The 15,151-nt window shown below is 35.9% G+C and overlaps 1 protein-coding gene across 1 annotated transcript; it reads left to right on the top strand.

Annotated features, from left to right (window-relative positions):
* Positions 1 to 12,579, top strand: LOC140754024 (fatty-acid amide hydrolase 2). Its single transcript, XM_073088928.1, has 12 exons — positions 1 to 163; positions 2,500 to 2,743; positions 3,696 to 3,819; positions 4,391 to 4,562; positions 6,656 to 6,780; positions 7,556 to 7,645; positions 8,121 to 8,266; positions 8,477 to 8,559; positions 8,790 to 8,973; positions 9,780 to 9,902; positions 10,667 to 10,804; positions 12,364 to 12,579. The coding sequence occupies exons 2-12, from the start codon at positions 2,516 to 2,518 to the stop codon at positions 12,508 to 12,510; spliced, it is 1,560 nt and encodes a 519-aa protein (XP_072945029.1). The 5' UTR covers positions 1 to 163; positions 2,500 to 2,515; the 3' UTR covers positions 12,511 to 12,579.
* Positions 12,580 to 15,151: the final 2,572 nt, after the last annotated feature.

The raw sequence follows: 15,151 nt of genomic DNA, 5'->3' as shown, positions 1-15,151 counted from the left end.
CGCACCTCACAATACACATCACAACACAATACAAACAAATCAGTATTCAGTGTGCAACCGTACGGCGTCGCGGATGGTCGATATACACGAAAAGTGTATCATTATTTAATCAAGTGTTGTAAATATTTATTAGGACTAATTTTGGATTCGGAAGCATAACATTGTAAGTAACTGCACGTGTTTATAAATAATTCTTAAGTTTTGGAATCGAATACCGGTCCTTGATGAGAAAATTCGATGAAAACGAAAAGAAGTTGAAATAAAACTGCATAGAAAGCAGACCAACTACTATTGTATAATTATTATTGTTATAACTCCTGCCTACTTAAAAACTTCAGAAGGCACGATGAACCCTATTGTCTACGTTACGCGCCCAAACTAGAGCACCACAGTGGCACCCATGTCCTCACAGAACACCCAAAAAATGTCCGCAAGAACATAAAAAATACAAGATAACTTTTAGCTGATCTCAATCTGTATTTCATGATGTCATAGATGCTGATTAGTTTAAAAAATATTCAGTCGTCGCGTCGAATACGTAGGAAGTTTCGCCGATTGCATTATTATAATTATGTTAAACGAAACCAAATGTTATATTTAGAAATGAATACATATTTTCGATAAAAATGTCACATTGATAAAGTGCTTCGGACACGTTAACCCGTCGATCCCGTATGTTATCTTTGATGGTCGTTAAACCTGGTTGGAGGCCTAAGGACGGCCTTAAAATATCCAAAACAATTTGGCCACTTATTACACCAATGCTGCAAATTGAAGCTTGGCATAACGCGCTTAAATGTCCTCAAGTCGCAAGAAAAAGCACGAAAATTACGATTCTAATTCATCTTAGCTACATTTAATGAGTTGAATTGTAAAAACGATACGATAAAACAATGTATACCAACTCGAGTAAATTGCAACCACAATTTGAACTTGAACTTTAAACTCACTTTTTATGCTTACTTATATTCCTTTATGACGAAGAAAACAATAATGGCGTATTGTATTATTATTAATTCCACGTTATCCTTTTAACTTTTATGTATTAGGCTCGTACCTTAGATATTTATTGGTTTAATTATCTAAGGTTCGTACCTACGAGCTATCCGCTACGTCCCGCGACTTCACCCTATTTATAAGTGTTAATGTTCGGAAATGAAAAAAATCATGAGCTTTTTTCGCGGAACACTTATTATTTTCTCTAAAATATCAGCTAACTGCCAAGCTGATACTCTTATATTATTAATAGACACTTTAACTTAATTTATTTTAATGTATTTATAAAACTTCTCGGAGATAGAGTTAGCTAAGATAGAATAGAAATTATTAGTCCAAGAACCTGAATGCAGTCGAAGAACGCTAAGTTCTACTAGTGAAACTATGTAATCCAAAATAATATCCTAACCCCTAATATTTATCATTAAAATAAATTATATTAACTCAAAACAAGTATTTGTCTATGTATACTATACCGTACGAGGTCTTCGTGTAGATATTGTGCCACTGTGGCCTATTGTGGTCATTCCACTTTGCCTACTTTTGCAATAAAAATGGTGCAACTCACCGCGACTTACAGTTCAGAAGCGCTTGCAACATTCGTCAATTAAATGGTTTTTTTTGTAAGTAATCAGTCGTAGTTAATTTAATTATATAATATTTGAAATATAATCAATTAAGTATAGTGATGATCGTATGTAAAATCTTTTGAAATACGCTGTTTATAAACTGGGGCCAAAGTACGAAATTACCATAATTACTACAGAACTGGCTGCACAATAAGTATAAAATCTTGGTCGCAACCATGTCGCAACTATGTTCGCAACCAGTTTCATATCCACCACACTGCACCAATTGGTTTTGTTATTGTGTAAAATACAAATTGAAACAGCTACAAATATTTTTATCAATGGAATAAAAGTTGTGTACCTAACATGAAACTACAAAATTGTTATTTTTAAGAATAGCTGACGGCACGACGCAACGTATGCACAACTAAGTCAAAGCAACTTCTATAAGTTCTATATAATTATCATGCATGTATTTATAATTCATGTTTATGTTACAAATGTATTTTCCTTAGAGAAGATTTGAACCAGAAAATGAGTATAAGCCGATTAATCGAAAAGCACTAAAAATGACCTATGGCTTTGAGCAAGAATAAAATATTGGTAAATAAACAGAATAAAATATTTTGAGTTTTCTTATTGTAAGCCAAGATAAATTAGTAGATTTAATTCTTTAGATGTTCAACTCAGTGCTCAGTAACAGTAACGTTAGTTCCAAGCCTGGTGCGCAAAAAGTATCAGTAGGTAGATTGGTAACTATTTGACGGTCTAGCCATGAAATAATCTACCACAATTTCCTCAACTACTCCTATGCACTTAATATTAAATTGTAAACCTTGAAAATTTACGCATTAATTATATTCACGTGTAAGACAATTGACTCGCGCCTTATTGTTATTCATTACTTCATTATGCCATGTTTTTTATGTTACAGAATTTGTAAGCGCACGATGTCATCGGTGCTAAAAACTATATTGATATATATCCGACTCTTGCTTGACAAGATAATTGATTTCGCTTTTTCCCTGTACTGGGATGATAAGAAGCAGGTAATCCCGGACGTGAGCAAAAACCATGCGTTCCTTGCCGAGAGCGCCACTACACTGGCCAAAAGAATTAAAAACAAGGAGTTAAAATCCGAAGATTTGGTCCGAGCTGTTATTGAAAGGATAAAAGAAGTAAGTACAATAAATATTGCAGGATTCCATTGATAACATTTGCCTATTACCTGTCGGGGACACCTTTTGTTATTATCAAAAGTTGTCCCCGTCAGTAGACATTGTTAAATGTTTAGTTGAATTACCTAAGCGAACTTTTTTATCAATATGCGCCGGAGTTTGCCTGAAAAGTTTTTTAAATAAAATAAAATATTATAGAAGTCGGCGTCAATGTTTCTCAATGTCGTATCTCGGAAGTGATAATGTACGATCACATTAGGAGAAAGATTAGCATATTTAGTATTTTTGTTTAATCCAGTGTAACTGGTTTTGGATCTGTATCACAATCAATATATGTTTCGACATCTAATTATCTATTTATATCTGATTATAAATAGAATATTAGTCATAGGTCCCCAAAACACGATCACAGATGTGTTGCAAGGTTTGTTATTTGGATAAAGTAGGTATTAAAAACGCTAACGAATAATATACCTAGCTAAACATAGCCATTTTGCCGTAATCAAATTTTAAAATTCTTTCACCTAGTGTTTGTCTAATAGTACTTACTTAGTAGAAAAAAAATAAGAGTCAGCTCACTTGACGCCAAATGTGCCACTGTAGCTCTTAAACATTTGTAACAAAATAAACCAAATCCAAATATGTAGAAAACAAGTACTAAGTACCTAAAATTAATCAAAAATGTGATACCACTTGTGAGGCTTAAAATAAAACACCTTTTATAAAAAGCGAATCTGCCTTACAAGACCATTCAAACCAGAATACAATCAGCTCGAAACTGCTGCTATACCTAAGGCGAAAATAGACGTCTTAGTGATGACAAGTGTCACAAGGTTACAAGGAAAAGAACATAGTACTTAGCATATCACTTTGCAGACTGACAGGTGTTGTTCTAATCGCCGTAGACGAACGCCAAAGAGTTCCTCCAACTTAATCCTTACTCTGTAACCAGGTAAACCCAGCCATCAATGCGATCGTGGCGGAGAGGTACGAGGCTGCTCTGGAAGAAGCTAAGGAGATCGACAAAGCCATCGAAGCCGGACTGTCTGATGAGTTGGCCAAGAAACCGTTCTTAGGTTAGTTATATATTTCATTTAAATTAAAAATGTGAAGGTTCAAACAGCAAAGGAAGACATCGTGAAGAAACCTGCACACTTGAGATTCGTATATAAAAATCTCAAGGTTATGTGAAGTCTACCAATACGCACTTGGCCAGCGCGGTGGACTATGGCCTTAACCTGAGAGGAGACCCGTGCCCAGCAGTGGGACAATAATGGGTTGATGATGAAGATGATTTAAAAATATGCACCCCTAAATTCTCCCGCGAGACATCCCAACTTATTGTACGAGTACATCGCCTTAATATTGTTTCACTTATATACCTCGTTATCTACTATCTACCCATTACTGTTTTGCTGCTGGGCACGAGTCTACTTTTAGAAAAAAGGCGTTTAGGCCATAGTTTCCCACGCAGGTCAAGTGTGAATTGTGACTTCACATTAATTTCAAAACTTTTTTTAACAAAACTCTGAAACATGTTAGGTTCCATACCATACTTTCATCACTGTTAAAACAACTTAACCATACTAATTAGTACATCTATTCTATTTGAAAAATTAAAAGTTAACATAAATTATCTTTCGTTAGGCGTCCCTTTCACAACGAAGGAATCGCAGGCGATCAAGGGTATGCCTCTAACCTTGGGGATCTGGTGCCGTCGCAACGAGAAAGCCACCGAGGACAGCGAGGCCATCGTGTTGATGAAGGCAGCTGGTGCCATTCCTCTCGCATCCAGTAATCTTCCTGAGATGCTTATATGGTGATTATATTTTATTATTTGAAATATTTTATACTAGGTCGGTCACACATTGTCCCTGTAGTTCCGGGACTAGAATAGGGCTACGGTGTCCCCTGCCTGTCGTAGGAGGCGACTAAATGGGGGCTTCCGGGGTTGCGGGCGGCAAGAGTGGGAGCTCGAACCGTCCAGCAAGCGACCCCGGAAAGGACGGCGGTATGTGTGGTCGCATACCGTCGTAAACACTACATGGTGTGGGAGGAGCGAAAACTGCTCCCCCAGGGTAGAGCCCGCTGGGCATCGCGCTTGGAGGGCTCCGGTTGTGTTCCGTTGGAGATCCCGGAGTTCTCCAACAAGCGTTGAGGACGGCCACCGGGGGGGTTTTAGTGCGGTAAAAATCCCACATAACCCGGCGTCGTTCCCACGTCGTCGGGTACCTTTTGAAAGTTTCCCTCTCGAGAAAAAAAAATGAAAAAAAACGGGTCGGTCACACATGCTACCCAAGACGACTAAGCTGGAAAGCCTCGAAAAAGCATGTCTCCCTTACCACACCCGTCAAACCAGAACACAGCAGCACTTAGCACTGCTTAAGAGCAAGCTGCCTTATAAGTACGGCAAAGCATTTGTGATTGGGTTCAGATAGAACTCCTGTTTTACATGGAGTTGGTTACAGATGTCCAGAAGTGACAGTGATCTGATCACGACAAGATATCATACGTGATTGTTTACTACTTCGACAAATATAAAAAATATTATCGAGTGGAAACTTAATTAAATTCAAAGTTTTTTCAGACCATATATATATATATATATATATATATATATATATATATATATATATATTATATATATATATACTTACCTAAGATGTGCGTGGTATCGTTTCATTGAATAAGTCATTACATATTTTAATAACTAATTTAATTTCAATTCGAAAATAATTATCTGCCTAATTCAAACTTATGAAGAGTGAGTAATTCAATTTTATGAATAGTGAGAAAATATAGACCATCATTTTTAACAATAGAATTTGTCCTTGACTGTCAATAAAATTATTTTCTATATAAATATTATGTTTAAATTATTTATGAATAAAAAATACATATCTAACTGAATGTGTAAAACTTATAAGATTGAAATATATTTATTTATGTATTATTTATGCACACACAATATAGATACAAGAAGAAAAAAAAAATGTGAGCCGTCACGGGACGCCTGGCAGATGTGAAACATCGACATTATTTTGTAAAAGTAATATGCAGAAAATAACATATTGTGATAGGAACTAAATATGTCATAATGATAAAATAAAATATTACGATTTTTTTCCAGATAACGATGACTATTTATTGAATAAACATTTATTTTCATTAAATGCAAAAAATTACGAATTTATTTCAAATCGTGACTACTTAATTTTGCGCATGACGAGGCGTCGCCACACCGTACACACTACTGCATATATACTGTATATATATACCATCGTCCGGCATGCGTCGCCACGCCAGAAATCGGTTTTACGTGCGGCTATAGATGTTTCACATCAAAAAACACATATAATGAAATCGTACGTACAAAGGCACTCTGGAAGTAATATAAGTAAATTATAACCTTGAGCACCGAGTGTTAATGAACTCAGGTGTGTTAATTGCCTAAGATTTGAACCTCGGACCCCTCAAGTTTTAACCACTAGGCTACCTAATTTATAAGTAGGTACTCTCGATATAAATAGGTACTTATGCATCTTTATCGCTAAATAAATACTTGATTCTTTATTACATTTACATCACCAAGTACAAGTGTGTCCATATCCTTATATTAATCACGTATGTATTCTAAGGCTTTTTCCTTTTCCGATTAAACGATTTTGATTTGATTTTGATCTTTGGGGAAATAAGTTAATTTCTGAAAGGTATTAAAAATGAATTGTATTATATACAATTATATAGCAAGCTTGTTATTTCTACATTATATTACTAAACTTACTAATTTATAACTAACTTTCACAAAATAAGCTCATTTGAAATTTGTGAATACATTCAAGATACATAGCAAGCTCGTCTGTTTCTAATAACTAGTATAAATAATAAGTTGTGATCCATGGTTGTTTCCAGGCAAGAGACCCGCAACCCGGTGTACGGCATGAGCAACAACCCGCACCACACGGGCCGCTCGCCGGGCGGCTCCAGCGGCGCCGAGGCCGCGCTCATGGCCAGCTACGCCACACCCATCAGCTTGTGTAAGTTTACTGTGAACTATAACCTATACTATAACTAGTCTAGAACTATAACTAGTCTTTAAATCGCAGCGACTCAATAACAGTCGGAGGTTCAATTCCCAGGCACCTCTGATTTTAAAAAGTTATGTGCGTTCACATTCTGAGAGAAGACCCGTGCCCAGCAGTGACAAAAATAATGGGTTGACGATACATATCATTTCTCAAGATGTTTTCCTTCATACATAGATAGATAGAAAGATGTTTTCCTTCATAGATAGAAGATAGATAGAAAAGCATATGATTCATAAGCAAATGATAATCCATTTATAATACTACACAATGCAATTGAAAGACCGATTTATAATCACTAGTCTGTCACTTCTTAATAATGCCTCCTTTACTAAATTACTAAAATGAAATATTATATGAAAATAAGATACACTTTGTTTGGAACTTAACTCAGGAGGAATGAATTTTATCATACACGTAAACAATGGTTCGCCGCTTTTGATTTGAATTCTTAAAAGTTTCAATCTCTCATAGATTAACGTGCGGAAATAAGAGAACACAAGCATTTTTGAAATGTGGTACTTAATTAAGATATAAGTATTGTGTTGGACACCACCGTTTGTACAATCTTTTCAAAAAATTTTTTTCAAAATTTACTCATATAGAGTTCTTTTTGAACGTCAACTATCTACCATCTTTCATCTGCGGCGACGAAGGTAGAAAGACGAAGACGAAGGTTTCGATTAAATTAATGAATGAAATAAATATTTAGATTTTTTAAAATCAGGTTCGGATTTAGGCGGGTCCACGCGAATGCCAGCGTTCTACTGCGGCATGTTCGGCCACCACCCCACTGCCAACATCACCAGTACCAAAGGTATGCTCCATTTTTAATGACTCTGTATAATTATAAAATAAATATTGCAGTAATAATTATATTGAGAATACGATGTTAGAGGTGCGTCGAAAATGGCCTGAACTGCTTCGGGAAAAGGTACGGCCGTGCCGCTTTTGTGCTCGACTTGGCGGGCGCACTACTGTGCCCCCAGATCCTGGGTAGCTCTTTCAATAAACACCCTGGAACTACTGCACCTCTCGAAGTTAAGTTAAAAGTAAGGCCAATTTCTAATCAAGGCAGATAACCTACTCCCTGTTCAGTTTACCTACTATCCTTGATAGAAATGGCTGACTGATTATCAAAGACTACTCGTATACCTATATACGTCGTAGCATATTTTGTACGGTGTATTCATGAACTTAGAAAGTTGATGAATACACCGATGAGCTGCTATCCCTGAGGCCTAAATTGGAACGCCTTTTATAAATTAGTCTGTTTATCTCTTTATTTAAAGGTGTGCTCTTTCGGAAAGAATATGTCGACTCCATGTTTTGTCTCGGCTTCATATCCAAACACGTGGAGGACCTGCCCGCGTTGACTAATATTATCGCTGGTGACAAAGCCAAGCTCTTGAAATTGGACAGGAAAACTGATATGAAGGTAACAGTTTTAAAATTTTCACCGTTCAATAATAGGTATAGCGCTGTCTTCGTCTCACTAATACCTACAATTTGCTCAAGTTGCGACGCAACTCGTTTCTATTTTCGGAGCGGACTAGCAGTTTGGCGCGGACTCTACTTAACTGTTTTATAGTGCTGATTTCGTAAATCTATTTAAGTAATTATTTATTAATATTAGGTTTGATTTCAGGACATTAACTTTTATTACCTGGACAATAGCAACGATTGCCTCGTAAGCCCATTGAGGGCAGAAATGACAAATGCATTAAGCAGGTAAATTCCTTTACTTGATTCACTACATTCGAATAACTAATATCTCAATAAATCGCTCTATCGCCGGGTAGACTTAAAGTAGAGGCAAAGTATAGTAATATATCGTCAAATATCTTGGAATGCCCGTTGACTTATGTCTTTACAAATGTCTACGCGAGAACTTATAGGCATTTGGAGAGGACCAGGGACCCCTTATTCGGCCAGTGATTATGCATATCGGTCTCCCACAGAGTGGTCTCAACGATCAGACAAGAGGTGAGCACAGAGAACACTCCGAAGCCCTACCACCACGAGGGCTTCGACAACATGTATAAGCTGTGGAACTACTGGATGAGCAAGGAGCCGGAGAACTACGCGCTACTGCTTACTGACGGACAGGGGGAGTTCAACCCTTACGTGGAACTGGCTAAGAAGGTAAATGTGTACGGAATTACGTACCTTAGAGTAGGTTCGTTATACTACTTAGTACGAAAAAGTACATTCAAGTGTTATGGATTTTAATTGCCTCAGACTGCAGTTGTTTCGGCCTTGTAAGAAATAAGTGCGAAACAAGATCTTTTGAGAAATTTTGCTACCCCCAATAAATATTCCGGAGCGCCAGTCTCTCCTCCTCTAGCTACACCTACGCCTCTATAGATTGTTGTGATGGAAAAATAAAACATGCCTGTTTACTTGTACGTGACCATACGTGGCGGTGTCTTCTCGAGTCGTCAAGATGGCGTGGTTAATGTCGCAATTTATATAAGTTGTTGCCTTTTTACTCGTCAAGAATAGTGCACTTATAAAATAAGCATATATACAAATTCGTTCTCGTAATAAAAAAGTACAATTTTAAGTTTTGTATTTCGAATTTCGATCTACTCGCTACAACTTCCGTAACAGCGCGCGACATTTCCGTTACTTACCAAAAATAGACGCTGTAGTACAGTTTCTTTCAACGCGGAAGATATATTTAAAAATAAAAAGAATTCATCAAACATGATATATTCCAAAAACAAGGAAGACAAGGAAGTAAACGGGTTATAACGGAAGCGACAAAATAGATCAGCAAAAATCTACTAATTTTTATATTTACGTATATGTATACTTAATTAGGCAGAGTTGCATATTACTAACAATGCCAAAACAGAAACAATTTCTCTTACTGAATTTAATAAATTCAAGAAATCGATAAATATCAAAGGTTTTTTAAACTTACTTATACCATTGGTGTTTCTTAGGTTGTTGGTGCTAGCAATTACTGCTTTTTCACGATCATGCGCTCTTTGGAAGAAAAAGTAATGCCAAAAGCTGCGCCTGAGTGGGCTGAAGAAATGTCAAAGAATTTTAAAAAAGATCTTTTTGTAAGTAACAATTATGTATTATATTTCAGTTTCAAAGCCGTATACGATAACTCATAAATTTCTAATTATTATATCTATATTTGAGCAGGTATCTTATGATAAATGGTCTTGTTGTCCAATGATCTCTGATCTTGAAAGGTCGTTGTAACTATAAAATCTAATGATTTTGGAAATTGGTAGAACCAGTATGGTTCGAAGTATGATTGCCAAATCTAATTCTAGCGTGAAGGAATTCTGCATTTTGGTGGATGCCAGCTGACTTAGATTACATATGAGGACAGTCTTAAGTTTCAGAAGTGGTGCCGTCTGTGATCGGCTTCAGATAGAACCCCTGCTTTACATGGAGTTGGTTACAGCTGTCCATAGGCGGCAGTTAGGTACCACCAACCATCAGATGGATTTCGTGCTCTATGCCACCGGTCTGCTATCTTATAAAAATAAAATGTTTTGGTGATTGCAAAGGTTGAGTATCGAAAAACCACTAGAGTCTTATTTTAAACTACTCCGTCCGAATCCTTCGGTAAAATTAATACGTATCAAGGACGGTCAGAAAATCATATCATGACATCAAAGAGCAGGGCCGGATTTAGAGGTCTAAAGGCCTGGGGGCATCAAAGGAGTGGAGGCCCCCTGGCCCCAAATTATTTTTCGAATAAAATGAACAATTTTTTCAGTTGAGTTTTTCAATAAATATTGTATTGTCAAACGCATTTAGATTCTTCTAGTATTCATGATTGATTAGTATTCACAACATAACTTCCCAGAGCAAACTGGGCGACAACGGCGTGCTGCTGCTGCCGAGCGCGCCGCACGCCGCGCCCTTCCACTACTCCTGCCTGCTGCGGCCCTACAACATCGCGTACTTCAATGTTGTCAACGTGCTCAAGTGCCCCGCTACACAGGTACGAGTCCCACTACGTCTTTACAACGAGCTGTCCATGGCTTATGTACATCTTAACCAATATTCAAAGTTAAGCAACAGCGACAGCGGTCAGTAGTTGGATAAGCCGTTGGTTGTTATCATTGGGGGATTGGAGTAACAAACCTCAAAAGTTTGTCGAGTGCCTTATAGGTAGTTTTTTAATACTTGGTACGGGTTGAACATTAGCCTTCCCTCTCGACAAGCATTGTAGCGGCGTGATAGAGGCCTTCGGCCTTCTCCGCTTGCTGCAAAAGACCTGAAACCAACAATGTGACGTAAGCAGTCAGATAGATATTAGTCAGTTTTAATCACGTGGAATTTTAATTAATTACCTATTTCCACCTTTCGATTGCTTACTTTTAAACCGGTTTGCGTTGTTTAATCGTGTTCTATCAACTACTTACTCAATAGGTGGATATTTTGTCATTCGTCAGGTGTAAAGTCATTGAATATTTAATCTATCATCGATGTAGGTTAATGCCAAGTCGTTCAATATTTAGCATCTTCCATATTTACCTCACTCGTGACTAAATTATCACCATATCGGTCTCATATTATTATGTAGACGTCGAAATTATTGGTAATTATGCAGTTTGGTTACTTTTCCGAAAATCAATGCAATAATTTTTTTTTTAGCATGAGTGGCTTCAATTAGTCACTATTGATGATATTCCGTCGGAGGAGGCTAACATTTTCTATTGAATTGGTTAGGTTAGGTTGGAACATATAAGACAATATAATACTAAGCGAGCAGGGCGCGGGAGCGCCCTGCGAGCGGGTGGGTTCAATCCAGACCTTACCTTTATTCATGATCACGTTTATACAATTTTATATTATATGAATATAGACTTTAGTATGTCATCACTAAAAAGGGTGAAAAAAAAGGTAATTATGCAATGTTAGCCTCCCCCGACGGAATATCATCAATGGAGACTAATTGAAGCTACCCATGCTAAAAAAAAATATATTGCATTGATTTTCGGAAAAGTAGCCAAACTGCATAATTACCAAATTATTAATAATAGATTTTTATTTTCAGTATGTATTTTTATTTCTTTGTGTGTTTCCACGTCTCGTATTTCGTAGAAACTTACATTTAACATATAACATATATACCTAATTAGTTCTATTAAACACTATAGTTTATACATTGATACTATAATTTATAATTTGCTTCTGTGAACTCATTCTGCGTGCAAGTGAATAAATCGATACTGTTAGCCATAGCATTAAGTATATTATTGTCTTACAACCGCAGAGTTAAGTGCTGCGTTCGTGTTTGGAGGGTTTGATAAGGGAGAAACCTATTCAAAGTATTCCAACTTAGTTCTAAGGGGTAGCAGGTAATCTCAGGTCTGAGGTAGGTCTTCAAACCTACATGGGATTTTTACATAAATCTAGGCGGGAAATGGGCAATTTACAAAGTTCCATTGTATGATATTTTGCAACTTCTAGGTATATTTTATGTGTTGTAATATTTATGTATTTTTATGTAAATGTTATCTTATATTCCAAGTAAGTCGTTTTATATTTTTTCAGGTACCTCTCGGCACAAACGGCCAAGGCCTCCCCATCGGGATCCAAGTGCTCGCGGCTCCACACAACGACGATCTTTGCCTGTCCGTCGCTAAATACTTAGAGGAAAAGTTTAGTGGTGCTATAATGGCTTGTAAAGTGAAGCAGTGATTTTTTGTTTTAGATTTAAGGTGTAAGTATTAATGCTTCTGGTGAATATATTTTTATATTGACATATTACAGTTTTGTTTTTATTTTCAATATTCCCTACGCTAGGGATTTTAAAAACATATGTAGAGGTTTAAAATAAAAGAGAATGGCATTAAAAATTAAGCAGCAAAATACCTTAATTAAGTAACAAAAACGATTAAGCCAAACCTGTTTCACGCAATTAACATTGCGCAATATAGGTAGTGATCTACACAAAGAGGCAAAAACAAGTAAGCCACAATTATGCAATATGAACAGCGTAGTTTTATATTTTGATAGAGTTGTTTACACATTAATAAGTGTTTAACAGACGTAATTTATCCTCCTAAAGTTAAGGTGCGTAGGTATCTATATACGGACGGTTAATGCTGTGAAAACCATTTAAAAGGCACTGTAATGATTGTTTAAAAATATCAAACCCAATTTATGTTATTGTGCATTTTTCAATTTATCAATGGATTCAAGACGCAATTTAAATAAATTATGGTGACTTTCCTTGAACTCGTGTCTATTTAAAATCTCATTATCATAAATTTATACTTTATTTTTAAAGGATATTAATATCTGTGATGAGTCTGATAGTGAAAATAAGCGAAATTCTTTAGTGTTTATTCGTAACAACTTCTAACTATAAAATTCAGACTCATTTGGTTTGGTTTGGTATATATCCAATACATTTGTCTGGATCATGATATCAATGATGGTGAAGAATGGATGGACTGGAAGATCCACTCCACTTTAATTGGTAGACTTTGAAGGTGATAGAACCCTTTGTGGTTAAACCCCGGCGGCACCACCGCCACACCTATTTCCGCCTTATAACAGCAGTGTTAAGTGCTGCTGTGTTCTGGTTTGAAGGGTATGGTAAGGGAGACATACTTTTCCGAGGTGTTCCAGCTTAGTCCTCAGGGGTAGCGGCGCATCTGTGACCGACCTCCGGTACGAATATCTAATCCTATCTGGAGTCGATTACAGATGTCCATGGGCGGCAGTAGTCACTTACCATCAGATGGACTGCATGCTCATCTGCTACTCCATAATATAAAAAAATTGACCGATAAATTTAACTTCATTCTGAACTTTGATTCAGAAGTTTCATTAAGTAGGTAGGTACTCACCTATATTGTAATATATTTTTATGTAAGTATGTACCTACATTTTACTTTCGCTTTAGTTATGAAAATTACTAAATTATGTTGTTACCTTTGTTATTTTGTGGAAATTAATTACAATAATTTACATAATTAACATTTAATTACAAAGTCAGCGACCAGTGATCATGACCCTAAAATATTTTTATAGCTTTATTACATATCCTAGGGATATGTAATTAATAGTGATTTGAGATGTACGTGTAATAGTTTATTGTTGTATGCTTGTATACATAGAAATACTATAAGTGCTTGTTTAAATGTGTACCTAAAGACTTAAAATGGTTCAAATGTTCTGTCTGTTGCGTTCTACTTACTATGTCTACTTACGACCTTTGTTTCACTTGTTTACGTGTTACATAAGACATAACGTAAAAACTGTGAATAATACTCGTCCACTTATTTATCAATAGTAATATTAATCTCCGCCTTACAATAGGGAATATGCATGTGATTTAGATTTGCTTGTTATTTTTTTCCTTGGTACATTACGGTCCTGAAATTACATCTAAACCATTATTTCTTCTTTATTTGGTATTAAATTGTTTAAAACTTTAATCAAAAATCGTAAATTATGCGCGCGAAATTCAAATTTGCAAAACGCATTCCCATTGGTCGAATCGAAAAATGACGTCACATAGCGTGTTACGATGTTTATCGGCGTCAATATTGAAACTGTTTGAGAGAAAAAATATTTTTGTCTATATTCCTACAGTGTTATTTATTACCTAGTGCGATTTTTCTACATAGTATTATTAGGAATAATCAAGAACAATGATTGAAAGTAGTTTTGTCAAAGCACAATCGGACTATTTACCTAAAATATGCAAAATGAATAAACTGGTTTTATGAATAAGAAAATGAATAAACTGGTATTCAGAAATATTTAATTGATCATAACTTATTTTGTTAATATTTATAATATAGGAGTAGCAGACGAGCATACAGTCCACCTGATGGTAAGTGGCTACTGACTACCACCTATCTTTATAATATTGTAAATTATAATAGATTATAATGTATTTTGTGTGTTTCAAATGATAGCCTTTGATGTAGCAGTCGATAAGTACACCTAACGAACTAGATGATCAATGCAATATTTTAAAATTATTTACCTAAAATTATTGTTTGTTACAGTAAATGCAAATGTTAATGCGATTTTGGAGATACTTTATCTGTTCCCTATAATCTTGCACCACATTTTTCGTATTTTCGCATCTTTTGCAAAGGAAAAAACACTATATAATGTATTTATAGTAGTGGTTTTGCACAATAACTCTAGGAAATATTTATAAAGTGGTTATTTAGCCTTTCCCATGATGTAAATAGCGATGAAACCTGAAAACGTTTAATAATACCTTTATGTGCATACAGTTATCATCATTATCAATACAAATCACGCTACGTGACGTCATTCAAAGAGCGCGTAAAATGGCGGCGTTCAAATGTGT

This window comes from Epargyreus clarus, unplaced genomic scaffold, assembly GCF_041222505.1.
Source record: "Epargyreus clarus isolate Ecla_fem2 unplaced genomic scaffold, WU_Ecla_fem_2.2 ptg000027l, whole genome shotgun sequence".
NCBI lineage: Eukaryota > Metazoa > Arthropoda > Insecta > Lepidoptera > Hesperiidae > Epargyreus > Epargyreus clarus.
The sequence above is the reverse complement of the archived record's forward strand: the minus strand, read 5'-3'. Positions and strand labels throughout refer to the sequence as shown.

Bases quoted from the DNA above. Each gene is read 5' to 3' on its own strand.
- LOC140754024 (XM_073088928.1), top strand. From the start codon at position 2,516: ATGTCATCGGTGCTAAAAACTATATTGATATATATCCGACTCTTGCTT. The intron at 6,781-7,555 runs GTAAGTTTACTG...TTTTAAAATCAG, and splicing joins CGCCACACCCATCAGCTTGT to GTTCGGATTTAGGCGGGTCC. The intron at 10,805-12,363 runs GTACGAGTCCCA...ATATTTTTTCAG, and splicing joins TCAAGTGCCCCGCTACACAG to GTACCTCTCGGCACAAACGG.